Raw genomic sequence first — 14,737 nt, 5'->3', positions numbered from 1 at the left:
CGAGCCTAAAAAGACGTCCTACGCCCACCGACTCCTTGAGTCGTCGAGTTTTTCTTCCTTTTTTAAAAACAGCGACTAACGGCTACGTAGGAAGCGGTAATGCGCGCCAAGCGAGCGATAACAATTGTACACATCTACGAGCTATGTGCGAGCGCGTTATTCGCATAATTGTATTGTCGTAAAAAAGGGGTTTCCGAGCGAGAGACAGATATCGATGTAGGAAACGCGGCGAGGAAAAAAGACCGCGCGTGTATTGGACATTTTAATACCCACACATGGAAGCGTATACATATAGCTGTCGAGTGTATTCAAATTTCAGGCGATTTATCGGCGCAAAATGCAGAGGATTTGAGATCGAGAAAGAGTTTAATGAGAAGATAGACGTAGAAATATCAGAGTGAAAAATTGGTAACGAGCGCGCGATTTATTATTATTCGTGCAATCGCCGCTCTTATGCAATTAATGGGTTACTATTCATCGAGGCGGCTTGAAAATGTAACAAATAAATCCTATTGTTGCCTTGGCGCAGACTGATAATTTAATTACGCCGCGCATTTGCATGATTAAAATAAATGACGCCACGTGTCGAGCTTCGCGTCGGATTTTGTGGAATATATAATTTTTTACGAACAATGTCCGTCGCGTTCAATTGGCTTTTCCTGTGATGCAAAACGATCGATTTTTGGATGGAAAAAGCGCTCGATTTGCGGTATTTTCCCCTGATGAAAAGGGAGCGATATACGATTGCTTACTCGGAAACGTTTATCTTCGGTTAGCTTTTATGATTGAAACAATTACTTAAGGATGCAGTAGCGTGTCGGTAATTAAAGTCGCTGTATGCGCTTTGCATGTGGAGAAACGATTTTAAATCTAATTGAAGAATAATGCGTTTCTAATGTAACACCTCGTTCTCTTGCGCGATGAGAATAGATCCACTGCATTTTGTATTAAATTTCTCGGACATTTACGTTGCTGCGGTCCTTCCACGAAATACGTAACAATATCTGGCAATTTTCTTTTCGCACAGGCCGAAAGAACGGATCGAAGGTTTTTCTCTGACGCTAATTGTTCCGTTTGAGAAAAAGTGCAAACAAAAAAGGCTTGCTTTTAAGAAAAAGACCACTTAAATTTTCAGCCATCCATAACGCGCGCGCGCGCGCTCAACTAGGAAATGGTTTTCAAAGTCGTTCTTTTTTTCAAATTAATAAGTATAATAAGGAAACGAATATAACTAATTACGTATTGCGGTGTACATACGTTTCGACTTGTGCACGGTTGCCACAAATTCAGGTCAGTGTTATGCCAATGATCTTGCGCGAAAATTGACGACCTTGAGGCACTGGTTCGCTCAATGAAATGAAAGTAGTCTTTTTTAAAGTCAAGTATGCTGAATTGGAGTACTTAAATATTTATTTCGCAGTATTTGTTTTTCTCTTAATATAACAAATCTTTAGTAGTTCGCGATACGAAACCTTTCATAAAAAATTGCTCAGACATGAATGAAAACAAATGCAAGGCATGGTTGAAGATGAAATACAAAAAAAGTACTGGGTACAAACCCAGATTTGTTTTATTAAGGGTAAAATATTTATACACGGTAATTTAAGCGATACTGCTAGCATTAGATGCAATTCTGGGCCATAAATCTGCACATTCTTTTGCAACTGGACCTGTGATAGCAGAACCTTTCATTTCACCCTTATTGTTGACAATGACCCCTGCATTGTCTTCAAAGTATATAAACACCCCGTCCTTCCTGCGGAACGGTTTCCGCTGCCGAATAACCACCGCCGGCATAACTGAAAACAAAATTTAAAACATTAAAATTCTGGTCGAATTCTCGTTATTTAAAAAAAAAAAAAAAATTGAATCTGAAAATGAGGACTTACCCTTTTTCCTGAGTTCAGGCTTTCCCTTCTTGACTGTAGCAACAATCATGTCACCTGATCCGGCTGCTGGAAGACGGTTCAGGCGACCTTTGATTCCCTGTACGGCGATGACATACAGGTTCTTAGCACCTGGAAAAAAAAATTCATAATTAATAATTGTTGACTGTGACAAATTTCAAACTTTAATTGAAGATAAAATTTGCAATGAAATTTATGCCACTATATAAGTATTCATAAAATTAAGTATTGCAAATGTTAGAACAATAATGACCTAATCAGAATCAAGTACCTAGTTAATAAAAATTCAGAATTTAACTACTGCATGAGAATTACAAATTTTACAAGCGTACTTAAAAATACACTCCATTATGAAAATCTCACATCTAAATACAATTATTTTAAGACCTGCATGGTAACTACATTCTTACAGTTGTGCTAAGTTACTTTATGTAGATCTAATGAAGAAATTAACACTCTCCAACGAGAATAAAATTTTAAACAAAGAGCAGTTCAAAAAATGAACTATCTCGTAGAAGCAAGTGTAATCATGTAATAATTGTGCATCGGAGAGTTGCAGAGCAAGTTGTACATCAATATAAACATTGCTTCTAATCGAACACTGAATATCCCACAAAAAAGACCGACTTTTGCAACTGGAAAAATGTAACCTAGCCCCCAAGGCAACTGTCAATGCAAACTCCACGAAGAACCACAATCGCACGTAACGGCAAAAACTGCTCGGAGTCATTTTTTTCCCTCAACACGCTCGACTGGTGTCTCGACGAAGTCAGGCCAGGACGACGTAACTCGTCACTGCAGTACTCGCGGCTCTCCCCCACAATAGTGTTTTCCTCAGCCATGTGTCGCGTTTGAGGTTAGACACGTCCCCACATCCTGATCGGCGAAATTTTTTGGAAAATCGTAAAAACTCACCGGTGTTGTCGGCGCAGTTGATCACGGCTCCAACCGGCAAACCCAGCGATATGCGGAACTTGGCTCCCGCCGATCCACCACGTCCTTAAAAGAGAAAAACACGTTACATGCCATGGCGATAACAAACATAGCGCAGGACAGGCCACCACTTGCACTTTTCGCGAGCCGATTTTCCCGGCCTTAATTCGACTCGGGCGAAAACTTTTGGTAACACCGTGTCGGCCAGAACTTGGAGAAACGAAAAAGGCTAGCGATGAGGCTGTCGTGGCTTGTTTTACGGTCGATTCCAATGGATTTTTCGGGCTCCTCGCCGGGGCTTACCTCTCTTCGACATCTTGGCGCTTTTGAAAGAGAGCTCTCACGCCGAGCTACGGAGCACTCGCAACGCGCACACCGCGAGGCGTCGCCACACGCGCTTCTTCTTCTTTATTTTTTCTGCGCTCTGCTCGTTGCTCGCGCGCATTGGGCTCGTTTTTGAGCATCAGCAACTCTTGCGGCGACTTCCGGCTTATTTGAAAAATTACTTTTTACGACTTTTCCGAGGTCTTGAATTTTTTATGTGATGAATTTTAATTTTTACTCACGCTCTATATGTAAAAAAAAAAAAAAACACCTGGTGCGGATAAAAACAAATGATGGGAGACTTTCCCCATCTTGTGCAAAATTTTGTAAACGCCGCGGTTATGTCCTTTTAGCTTTTTCTAACGTAATTCTTTCAAAATTGACTGGTAGAAATCAAAATTACAATGTTTAAAGAAGAATTGAAAATTTTTAGAGAGAACCAACAAGAAGACGAAACTGAATTGCCTTTACAAACGCGAATACGTCAATCGTTGTATACCAGTTTACTGGAGTTCGAGGAGGTTATTAGATTAATTTATCGGTTGCCAATAATTTCAGTTGCATATATTGTTCTACTAATAGGCAATTGAAAATAAAGACAGATTTCTCATTCTTCTCAGGACGACTCGCTGAAAAAAATTAGCAAAGTTACGGCTATTTGCGGTGGGAACACGTTGGATATTCATCGTAAGTGTTTTAAAAAATCATCACTTATATTTCGGAGCTGCTCCGAAAAAGCGACGGTTGCTTGGAATTCGTAAATTCGAGCACTGCATGTAGGTATACATGTAGAATGTATCAGGGGGGGTAGTAGACCTATATGCTATATATGGCATCGATTTTTTCAACACACACTGTACGGAGCGCATTCGGCAGCATAAGTAAGTAGTAGAATTCGTCTGTTTTTCGCGTTCGTTGCGCGGCTGGCTCTACTCCGCGTAAAAGTGCACTCATACATGCAGTAATCGATTGCTAACAGAAATGCAGAATTCGACGCTTCTGGATCCGTGGAACGTCGAGTTAGGAGGTGACTAGTGATATAATTTATGTTTTCTTTTACGATATATCCTCTTGTTCATACCTATTTTGGAGCCGACCTAACCTACGTTCATTGATGATCAAAAATCACGACTGACCCTCGATACTTCTCGTTGCAGCACAAGAGCCATGGCCCCAGCCGATTCATCTGTACCAGCCTTACGAGGTGGAGCAGATTTTGTTACCTGACAACGCGAATTGTTTGGCTGTTCAGGCCTACCTCAAAATGTGCAACTTGGACTTTACGATTGAGCCTAGATGGAATGCCGAGTACATGTCCCCCTCTGCAAAAGTTCCTTTCATCAAGTGTGGAGCCTTTGTCATTCCGGACTACGATAACATTGTGTCCTTTATAAGTAGCAAGGGTGCAAGTCTTTCCGAAGGCCTGTCAGAAGAGGACAAGGTCAATCTGAGAGCCTACCAATCGTTGGTCAACAATGTCCTGCACAATGCTGAGTTGTATGTCTGTTGGTGCCACGAGGATACATATAATAGCATTACAAAAAATAGACATGGAAGTGTGTACCCATGGCCATTGAATCACCTGCTTAATTGGCAGAAAAGAAATCAAATAACAAAGAGATTAAATGTCCTTGGCTATGCTACTAAAACATTGAAAGAGATCTTCGACGATGTTGAAAAATGCTGTGAAGCACTTTCCGAGAGGCTAGAGGATAAGATGTACTTTTTTGGAGACAGGTAAGAATTTTGAAATTAAATAATTTTTGTGTTATTTTAGTTTTATTAACTAACTTTATTTTCTATTTAAAGTCCAAATGAATTAGATGCTTTGGTTTTTTCCCATGTCCACACCTTGACAACATCAAATCTTCCATCACCTATTCAAGAGTTAGCCGCAATCATTCGCAGATATCCTCTCCTTATAGATCATGCTTACTTGATTAACAAATGCTTTTTCAATCGCACACCCAACCTCAGCATTGATAGCTTTGAAGTGATAGAAGATTCATCAGAAGAAATTTATGTAAATCCTTTTGATCAAATTCCATGCTAAATCATCAAAATGTATGAATGTCTACCTTGTAAATTACTGTAAATCTTTTCTAAATCACTTGAATTTTATCATAAAAAAATGCTTTTTGTAGAAATCATGAATTCCTTTATTTTTTGTTACAAAAATCAATAGACCCAACGAACTAGATGCTCTGGTATTTGGACATATATTCAGTATAATAACAACACCACTTACTAAAGATAATACTTTGGCCAATATAGTGAGGAACCATCCAACCCTCATCAAACATTGCAGAAACATCGAGGATAGGTATTTTCGGCGTGACGAAGAATAGAAGTGGCTTGCCTGTTCAAATTTCGGGTACATAGAATTATGCTATACAGACGCGGATGAAATAAAATTCCTCTGCTATGCGAATTCTCAGACAAAAAAGTATTTTGTTCAACACATGTGTTCTGTGCAATAGTATTTACATGTGAGAAATCATAAGTATTTTGTTAAAGCATTTAATTTTTTATTTTGTTGTAACAATCATGAAGAATTATAATGTACCAGAAGTTTGAGCAGTCAAACCTATATATTTTAGTATTTGATAGAGAATTTACAAATAAAAAATTATATATACCTTTAAAACTGTTATCTTGTGAAACTAAAGTTCTGTTAATTACTTTATGTCTTGTTTATAATATATAACGTTTGACATGAAAATAACGTGTTTCAGCATTTTTTCACCCCATGCTATAGGGATCAAGTAGTCTAATGAACAGAAAATGTGTTGGAGGCAAGAATTATGTAACGCGACAAATTTTTTTTGGAATACGTGTCAGATGCGTGCACGGGATTTTCTCAAGGATGTTACTCGTGCTATGATTCAAAGCATTAGAAGTTTTTTTAAGGAAATTATCACACTTTGTGTCTTTCAACCACACCTCAACAAAGTACCTGTATACTATTAAATTATTACGACTTCTAGAGTAAGATTACGTTAATCATGAATGGATTACTTGGTGCCTGAAAGATCTAAAGTACAATTTTATGAATCTTAATTTTTGTACTCAAAACGATTGTACATATCAATATATGCTTTTGCACACAAAGTTCTTAATATATTCTACAATCATATTTCAATATTTATACGTCTCTGTAAATAATAATAACGCACAAGTTGTTTGAAAGCGATTTTTTATACTAAACTCAATAAAACAGAGAAACGAAACAATTCTGACATTTTTTTATTACAATAGTTTCCTTTCCAAGATGCATCCTACACCTTCAAAACACACATAACATGACATTATTTATAATTCTTGCCTCCAGCAAGTAGAACGTGATAGGTGGATAAAAATAAATAACACTGGTTTATTCTTTTATTTCAAACATTTATTTGTAAAGTGTGGAAGAATTTTTTTTAAATAATCACATTAAATTTAATAACGGTTGCAAAGTAAAACTCGTGATATAACTCTGTACTCTAGAAGTGAGGTGAAAAAATATATAATATAAATTTCTTCTCTAAAATTTTCAATTGAACGCGCAAGTGACGTAACATTTCGCAGGTACAATTACAATTTTATTTTACATTTTTCAACCTTTGCACCTCATTTCTAAAGTGGATTGATATTCTCAACAGTTTCACGTAAATTTTAAATTTGATGCAAATTTAGCCGTACTGTGCGTCATCGGAATTATCTATAGGTATTAGAAAAATTGAAAAATTAGAAATTGCGTCAAAACAACTAAATTATTCTGCTATTGATTTACTATTTTTTCTCTTTTTTTTGACGGTATACACAACAGTTCATAGAGTTACAATCGAACTATGGATTGTGGAAGCTACTTTACAGTATTATTGCGCAGTTTATAACAAGCTATATAAATGCTTAAAGTATTGAACGCCGCCTAAATTAATGCACACTAGCACCCATTACAAGTTGGGTTGTATTCTCTCCAATAATTAGTACTTTATAAATTTTGATTAGCTCTTTTTCTCATTGTCGCTTACATTTACTCAGTGTAAAATGAACGGCATCTCTTTTGTGTGCGAATAAGTTATTATGTGTAGTAGTTTATGCCTTTTTTATAATAATATATTATTAACTATCTTAATTACAATGTTGCTTTTTTTTTAAATATTTATAATGAAATGTTTGAATTTAAAAAATAAAAGAGCTATTTCGTTTTGATGAGAGAAAATAAATGAGTAGACAAAAAAAAATGTAATTAAACGCAAACTGAATAAAAAAAACAATTTGTAAAATTTGTGAAAAAAAAACTCCTAAGATGTATACGTTTCATCGTTAAAAAAATAATAAAATTCGACTAGTCCAATAAATGGGGTATGATACATAAAATTCTTATATATGGGTTTTATTACATATGTCTCTAAATTTGCTAAAATTGTTAATATGAACTTGGTCTATAATCTAAGTCATACAAATTATTTTACAACCTTTTTTCCTTTGTTCATTATTATATCTTTAATCCGTAAACGGATGCAATGCTTGGAGATGCATATAACGACCATAGTCTTTTTTCCAGCAATTATAAAAATCCGCAACTTTTCCATCGGCATTACAACTGAGATCACATTAATAATAATACATACTTGCAGCGTGTTCATTTTCAAAAAAGACTAAATAAGTTTTCATTGCAATACTGCAACAAACGTTTCAAGCTTTAAATCGTAGATGATTAAGTAGTCAAAGTGACGTAATATTTACGACAATAAATTGCAATAATACTAGCATAAATGTGAATTTTTCTTCCAAAACACTTTACCAAATACTATAATTTTTTTTTATTTTTGAAATAGTTATAGTTATAAAAAAATACTAAAATTTGGAGTAATATATAAAATTTCATAAATCTCATATTGAAGATCACATTACATAAAAATGACCCAATTTTTAAATGAAATCAAAACACTTTCAGTGTACTTTTTAATAAATTGATCCACAATTTTGTTGAGTCATTAAATGAAAAGTTAAACTTTATCATCTATGTTTAAAATTGATTTACAATACATATTATTTCCAGACACTGAGCCGTTTCTATGTGTAAGAAAACATGTATTACACAAGCTGGGTGATAAAAATATGTATCATATCAAAAATAAAAATAAAAATTAAGCACGACTTTTTCAACTGTGCTACGAAAATTAATTTTGACCATAATAACCATGTAATCATTATTACATATTAGATTTCTAAATCTTATTTTTTGTACTTAAGGCATATATTTTTTTATAATGTTATTTTTCTTAAGATTTAACGTTCTTTAGCTTTTCTTTTTCTCTCCGCCATTAGCGTGCTAGTGTGCTCGTTGGGAGACTAGCGAACGGAGAATTTTTAACACCAACTGGAAGTCACAGAATTTTTCGGAACAAACCAACTGATTGATATTTTGTTTTCCTTTATCAAGATCTCTCGAATCAATCTTTATGTACGTAGTATAGTTGCAAACTAAAGGAAATTGTGCATACTACAAAAATGAATGGTCAATGATTAATAAAAAACCGATTTATGGTTTTATGAAACCTTAAGAATTAAACAATGTAAAATGGCCGTAAAATAAAGGAACTCGTATAAAAGTAAAAAAACATAAAATCGAAAACCGATCACAAAGGTTTCCTTTATCATTTTGTCTTTTAGCTTACATTACAATAATTCATGGTGTTGGATACTTAACTATTTCTCAAATACATTCATTTCCATCAATGTCAACATGATATCAAACTATGAATCAATACATTTATATAATATTTATCTAACGTAAAAAAAATAGAAGCGCCTCTTATATCGGAAAGGCGTCATTCTATGTACAGAATTATAACAATGAATATTTCAATATGAATATGAAATGTAAAACTATTAAAAAACATTTTAATATTTAATAATGAAGGCTTTAAAAATACAAAATTTGTGACTCACTTGAAAAAATTGACGACTTGGTGCGCGTATCGAAATTTCATAAATAAGTTATAAATAAAATTGAATTAATAATTTCATTTAGTTAAAAGATTTCCAATTCAAGGTTGGTAAAAACGTATGTACCCTTATTTGAAAACAACTATGTAAGTGAAACATAGCACAATTAATAATATTTGGAAATTTTCTGCAAGTTTACACAAATTCTGTTACAGAAAACTTCAAAAATTCTCTGTACTGTGCTTCACTTACAGCATAATAATTTGTACAGTATATATATATATATATATATATATATATATATATATATATATATATATATATATATATATATATATATATATATATATATATATATATATATATATGTGTGTGTGTGTGTGTGTGTGTGTATTTGTATATAGATATATTTTTATACCCTTTGGGTTATTATATTCAATAATAGATTTTTACCTGTTATCTTTCGCAGTCAAACTTTATCGCCAATTTTATATATAGAACAGTAATGTCTGTAGAGACAAAACTGACTATATTAGTTTGAATGTACGTATTAAAACAAAGCTATTTCGACCAGCGCTAAAGTGAAAAAACCCACTTTAATTTGGTCTATAAGTTTGCTTTTTTGTATTAAAATTAATCAGGTGGTAGAAAACTGAAAAGTCGGAACTGTTCTCGAATGCGCGGTCGAACATCTCCACCCTAAAAAACACATTAACATTAGCACTTTAGTAAGTATAAACTATTTGCACTATTATCAAATTTATACTGAATTACATACCCAATGTACAAGGTTTTCCAAAAATGGTACTAGTTTCATTAATTCGCTATCCGTTCGATCTGCAAACCAACTTTCTATTGGTATACCATTTTCCAACTGCAAATTAATATTTATTATTATCAGTTCCAAAACAAATTAAAATGCGATCGCCAACAATTCGATAAAATAATCACCTGGTATCCGAATGCTTGCGGACTGTTATCAATAATTACGGTTTTGGATAGATCTCTTCCTAGGATGGACAAATCTTTAATGTAATTTCCATTTACGCAAACGCAATGTTCCCGAAACAATCGATACTTGATCAGTTTTCTAGTTGGATCCAGCAGATTCATCAGTTTATTTGCATAGACGCGCTTGCTTGCCGTAAATAATATGACTTCATACAATGATGATACGTGCTCTAAAAACTCGCGGAAGAACGGTCTTGTTCTTACAAAGACTGTGTAAGTTATATTTTGGAAAACCACTGGAAAACGAAATGATGCATCTGACAATTCCTGTAAACTGCAATGCACTAAAGTTTCATCCTGTAAAAAAGACCATTGCGTATTATTAATAATTTTTGTAACAAATTTAATGGAAAAAGATAATTTATTGAGATTCTTAGAAACCGTACCAAATCCAAGACTAAACTGAACTCTGGACTGCTCCTTGTTTTTAAAGGGAGTGCTGGACATCTTGCTCTCATTGCTGCTGTCAACGGTGGTAAATGCTTGATAAACACATAGGGATCAAACGAATCCCTATCATCTGTCACGTTTGTTACCATATTATCAACATCACAGGTCTCAACTACTTCTTCGCTACTAACTTCCAAATACTTGACATTTTGGTAATCTCTGCTAATTTCTTCAGATTCATATTTATCCTCAATATTTCCGTTTGAATCGGAAGGATTTTCCAAATTCGTAATATAAATATTTGATATATTATTGTATTTGGAAGATGAGTATGCAAGCGTTGATTCATATTTTGAAGATTCACTTTCAATATTGCTATATTGATTTTTTGATAGATCGTCGTTATTCTCATTATTGTTAATAAATGAATACTTTGTATTGGGAAAATATCTTTCTGTAGAATATGTCATGCGGCTGTTGTAAATGGAAGTTGAGTGTGAAACACTATAATATTCATCTGATTGATCAGTTGATGTACAAATTGCTGAATAGTGGAGAGAGAGTAGGTCTAAAATAGGAGAAACTGAGATGTAAAATTAATTAAAAATTAAAAACATCTAGATAAATAAAAATATAGGTGAAGTGATTTCATGTCAAAAGTGGAGAGTACACTCAAAGTGATCAAGCAATTAATATCTTTGAATATAGTGCAACTTTTTCTATGAAATATAAAAAAAAATATATATATTCACCAGATGTTCTATTTCCTTCTTCATCCAGCAGACATGAGAAATCTGGTTGTGCTGTTTCTGCAGGAGGAGGCATCAGTTCAGTAATAGAGTTAACTGTTGAATTTTTTATGTTGTAAGCTTCAGTTGGTGTCGAGGAAGAGACAGGCTCTGAAATGCCTATAGGTGGAGAGTAAAGAGGTATTGTATCCAAATCCCAATTTTCTTTAGATTCTTCGGATACTTTAGCAATCTTGTTAGTTTTTGGGGGCTGCAAAAAATATAATCTTAGTCATATTTAAATCTTAAATTAATACAATTCTCTATAAGAGATGGCTATTAGCTTACAATTATCTTATCCTTAGGTAATCCGCAATTCAATGGTGTAGATGTAACCATAGAACGTTTAATACACTTTCTTCGTCGAGGGCCTTTTTCTTGTCTAATAGGTGTGGTTTTTGCAAAATTCAAAACATTTTCTTTGCATGCTTCCTTCAGAAGATGTGGTGAACGGCGTCTCCAACGTGACAGTCGTCCACATTTACTAGTAGTATGTACACGTTGACTGCTATTATTAATTGCTGGAGCTTTCCGTACAGTGCCTGCTTGGACACGTCTAGCTGCACCCTTGGAGGCAGGACCAACTGTAGTGCCTAATCGGCCACGCAGCCTTCGACTAACATGCTCGCTTCGTAGCCACATTGTCTCAACTTTATACACCCTGCAAGATAAGCATATAACACCTGTGTGAACAATTATAGATTATCTGGCTATTTTTATATTTTGAAAATAACTCTAGGCGCACCAAAATTATTAAGCGAATAAAACGATGGTACTAAATTTTAGAAGATGTTGCATCATTTATAAATTTAACCAAGCAACTAGGCTAAAAATATTCCAGTACTGAGCTTAATAACCAATTTAGAAAGATTCTATCTATAGCAAATTGCTTAACTACTTGCTCTGTTATTCAATGCACGAGTGGCCATTGCCCAAGCACTATTTTGTAAATTTGTAAATATTATGAATTCCTTTTCTCAGATAAGAAAGACTGAGATAAAGTCAAAAACGAAGGCTTTTTAAAATTGGTTCTCGAAGCGAAAGACTATTTTCAATTGATAACAAACGCAGAGAAATTAATTTTCGCGAAGAAGGAGAATAATTTTAGCTAAAAAATACTTTAGCACGTTCTAAAACTTCGATCATGAAAAAGGTAGGCATCTAATCAGCGCGATAACGAATCTTTCGCAGCGTGCCTTCGAACGAAATCAATCGCAGTAACTATCGTCAGGTATACGCTGCCGCCGCTGCACATATACATACGTATAAGGTAGGCATAAGATGCACGCAATCGCGGCCGCTCGAAAACGTCGATGCACCTATACCCGTCGCTGCTCACGAAGCCCGAAAGCTGCATTAATCCCCGCGGCTCCGCAACTCCATCAACTCGCAGCGCATCTACTTATTATTCGAAAAGTCAGCCGCGCAGCGAGCGGACGAAAACAAACAGTAAGATTGTGGTGTACATAAGGTATAGGTGTATATATACGCGAATGCACCGCAGTGGGCTGCTGACTCTCGCGCGCGGGAAAAACTTTCTCGCGTGCGTTAGCTATATCTACACATCCCCATCTCGCTCTCTTGCTGCACACGACTACATAACGTTGCGCGCACCTATAGCGCGCGATATATATGCATATATAGGTATAGGCGTTACGTAGAACGAGAGAATGCAGTGCGCGAGCGAGTAGAGCGCGGGGGCGTGTTTCCGAGCGAGCGCGAAGCCATCGCTCCGCGGGTATATACATACGTCGCTCTCTCTCTCTCTCTCTCTCTCTCTCTCTCTCTCTCTCTCTCTCTCTCTCTCTCTCGCTCGTACACGTACGCGTACGAGCGAGTGTGCGCGGGTGTATTATATTGATTTGCTCCGGCGCGAACGGACTGCTGCTCGCGGAGCCATGGACTTGGCGGCTACCGCCACTAGCCGACATAAACACTCGCCCCTGGTTGCATGCGCGCCGAAAACCAAGGCGACTCGCGTTTTATCTATAAAACTTCGGCTCGTCGAACGCCGCGTGTACGAGTGCACAGGACGAACCGCGAGAGCGGCTCGCGCTCGCGGGGTTTTGAAAATGGTGCGGCGTTGCCGCACGCGGCACTGCTGATGCACATCGGCTCTCGAAACGCCGCTACCGCGCGCAGCAGCTCCGAGATGTTTGTTGTCGTCCCGACCGCGCGCGATTTTCGAGCGGCTTGTCGCAGTGGAGCTGCACTGCTCTCGCGGTCACTCACCATGTTCCGTTTTCCTGCAGCAGGGCACCTTCGCCAGTCTCTCGGTTCTCTCCTCTCCGGCGACTGTCGACGGCTCACAGAAGACTACTCGGTACTCCGGCTTCAATCGGAGAGCTTCGCCCCGCGGTAGTCTCGGATGCACTTTTCTCCGTCCCTCTCGCCACGATGACTTATCGCGTGGACAGCACAGAATAATACACGGGATAACACACTGACGGTCAACAGAGAGGAATAGGCGGGGGCGCCCGTTTCAAAACTGCATCGCCGTACGCCGTACCACTGGCACTGGCGCACACTAGCATAGCACGGCAGACGGAACGTCGTACTACCCTCGTCTCTCTCCTCTCCTCTCTTCTCTCTCAGTTCTCTCGGCGCATCGCACTGTAGCGCGCGGTACGAGACTGTAGCTCGTCGCGTCGTCTCTCTCTCTCTGTTTACGCTCGGTCTTTGTCCCACTCGTTCTCGCTGGTTCTCGCGCGCGCGCGCCGCTCGCTCGTCGGCCGGGCTTCTCCGCGGTCCTTCTCGCGCGCGCTCTGCGGACTGCCGTATACCGTATAGCTACTAAAGCAAACATGGCCGATGCGAGCGTCCGACGATGTTTCTGATTTACAAAGATCCTCGTCGCACGAGAGATGCGAATAAGTGCATGCACGAAGGTTAGTCCGCGGCGAAGCTGACGAGTCTCTGGGCAATCTGGAGGACGAGGACGAGGTTTTTGGCGCCGAAGAACGCTGCTCGCGCGGTGTTGTTGTTTGAGGGGAGATCGAACGGGAGAATGTACGGGCTGCAACTTGTTTGATTCGAGTGGTTTGTTCCGGAAGTTGCCAGCGCCATTTTGGCCGTTGCACCAATTCTTCGAATCCTCGCGCGCGCGCGCGCGCGAGTAGATAGAGTTCACTCGTATATTCCGTATAATCTACCTACCTGATTTTAAACAAACAACACGGGGAGATTTTTTCGCGAAACCGACACGACGCGTTCGACATAGGCGAGCGAGTGCCGAGCGTTCAGGGTGAGGTTAGGATCTGACACGAAGCTAGCTCTAACGTGTGGAAATTCAGCTTCTCTCGCGCGGCCTGCAACTTGTTGAGTGAAAAAGTGTTTCGATCGGCTCATTCGTGTGTGACATAAGAAGAACAGAGCTACAATTGGGCACCTGATTCATACTTTACAACTAAACACTTAGAGGTATGAGATTTTCTTGTAACCGTT

General features: G+C 37.4%; 3 protein-coding genes across 24 annotated transcripts; 1 reads left to right on the top strand and 2 right to left on the bottom strand.

The window, feature by feature from the left end:
• Positions 1-1,522: 1,522 nt before the first annotated feature.
• On the bottom strand, positions 1,523-3,427 carry LOC100118197 (60S ribosomal protein L23). Its single transcript, XM_001605019.6, has 4 exons — positions 3,144-3,427; positions 2,823-2,906; positions 1,890-2,018; positions 1,523-1,799 (listed from the first exon to the last, which is right to left on the bottom strand). Exons 1-4 carry the CDS (start codon positions 3,154-3,156, stop codon positions 1,603-1,605), a joined length of 423 nt encoding a protein of 140 aa, XP_001605069.1. The 5' UTR covers positions 3,157-3,427; the 3' UTR covers positions 1,523-1,602.
• Positions 3,428-3,447: 20 nt separating this feature from the next.
• Positions 3,448-7,778, top strand: LOC100119679 (metaxin-2). 21 transcript variants are annotated; one of them, XR_004344645.1, is made up of 6 exons: positions 3,448-3,685; positions 3,785-3,851; positions 4,322-4,901; positions 4,974-5,187; positions 5,350-5,487; positions 5,900-6,397. XR_004344645.1 is itself a non-coding variant. In XM_031923688.2 (5 exons), exons 1-5 carry the CDS (start codon positions 3,569-3,571, stop codon positions 5,413-5,415), a joined length of 1,044 nt encoding a protein of 347 aa, XP_031779548.1. In that variant the 5' UTR covers positions 3,452-3,568; the 3' UTR covers positions 5,416-5,884. The 21 variants fall into 21 exon arrangements, 12 of the variants coding, with proteins under 12 accessions (XP_031779548.1, XP_032453298.1, XP_032453299.1 ...); XR_004344650.1 differs by having other exon boundaries at positions 3,452-3,685; positions 4,974-5,228; XR_004344651.1 differs by having other exon boundaries at positions 3,452-3,685; positions 4,974-5,228; positions 5,309-5,487.
• A 1,689-nt stretch (positions 7,779-9,467) lies between these two features.
• On the bottom strand, positions 9,468-13,969 carry LOC100119644 (CTD small phosphatase-like protein 2). 2 transcript variants are annotated; one of them, XM_008218212.3, is made up of 7 exons: positions 13,526-13,969; positions 11,582-11,954; positions 11,258-11,504; positions 10,502-11,088; positions 10,056-10,412; positions 9,883-9,978; positions 9,468-9,803 (listed from the first exon to the last, which is right to left on the bottom strand). In XM_008218212.3, the coding sequence occupies exons 2-7, from the start codon at positions 11,933-11,935 to the stop codon at positions 9,738-9,740; spliced, it is 1,707 nt and encodes a 568-aa protein (XP_008216434.1). In that variant the 5' UTR covers positions 11,936-11,954; positions 13,526-13,969; the 3' UTR covers positions 9,468-9,737. The 2 variants fall into 2 exon arrangements, with proteins under 2 accessions (XP_008216434.1, XP_001603378.2); XM_001603328.5 differs by having other exon boundaries at positions 9,469-9,803; positions 10,502-11,073; positions 13,526-13,965.
• Between the last annotated feature and the right edge of the window lie 768 nt (positions 13,970-14,737).

The sequence above is a fragment of the Nasonia vitripennis genome, chromosome 2 (genome assembly GCF_009193385.2).
Source record: "Nasonia vitripennis strain AsymCx chromosome 2, Nvit_psr_1.1, whole genome shotgun sequence".
Lineage (NCBI taxonomy): Eukaryota > Metazoa > Arthropoda > Insecta > Hymenoptera > Pteromalidae > Nasonia > Nasonia vitripennis.
Note: the sequence above shows the minus strand (reverse complement) of the source record. Positions and strands in the feature narration are given on the sequence as shown.

What these genes read in the sequence shown, in the direction of transcription:
- LOC100118197 (XM_001605019.6), bottom strand. An exon ending in CAACTGCGCCGACAACACCG is followed by an intron (nt 2,019 to 2,822) that starts GTGAGTTTTTAC and finishes TTTTTTTTCCAG; the next exon opens with GTGCTAAGAACCTGTATGTC. An exon ending in GCCTGAACTCAGGAAAAAGG is followed by an intron (nt 1,800 to 1,889) that starts GTAAGTCCTCAT and finishes TTTTGTTTTCAG; the next exon opens with TTATGCCGGCGGTGGTTATT.
- LOC100119679 (XM_031923687.2), top strand. Translation starts at nt 3,569, where the DNA reads ATGTTTAAAGAAGAATTGAAAATTTTTAGAGAGAACCAACAAGAAGAC. An exon ending in GTTTACTGGAGTTCGAGGAG is followed by an intron (nt 3,686 to 3,766) that starts GTTATTAGATTA and finishes AAATAAAGACAG; the next exon opens with ATTTCTCATTCTTCTCAGGA. An exon ending in ATTCATCAGAAGAAATTTAT is followed by an intron (nt 5,188 to 5,349) that starts GTAAATCCTTTT and finishes AAAAATCAATAG; the next exon opens with ACCCAACGAACTAGATGCTC.
- LOC100119644 (XM_008218212.3), bottom strand. Translation starts at nt 11,935, where the DNA reads ATGTGGCTACGAAGCGAGCATGTTAGTCGAAGGCTGCGTGGCCGATTA. An exon ending in TCAGTTTAGTCTTGGATTTG is followed by an intron (nt 10,413 to 10,501) that starts GTACGGTTTCTA and finishes TCTTTTTTACAG; the next exon opens with GATGAAACTTTAGTGCATTG. An exon ending in CGCAAGCATTCGGATACCAG is followed by an intron (nt 9,979 to 10,055) that starts GTGATTATTTTA and finishes ATTAATTTGCAG; the next exon opens with TTGGAAAATGGTATACCAAT.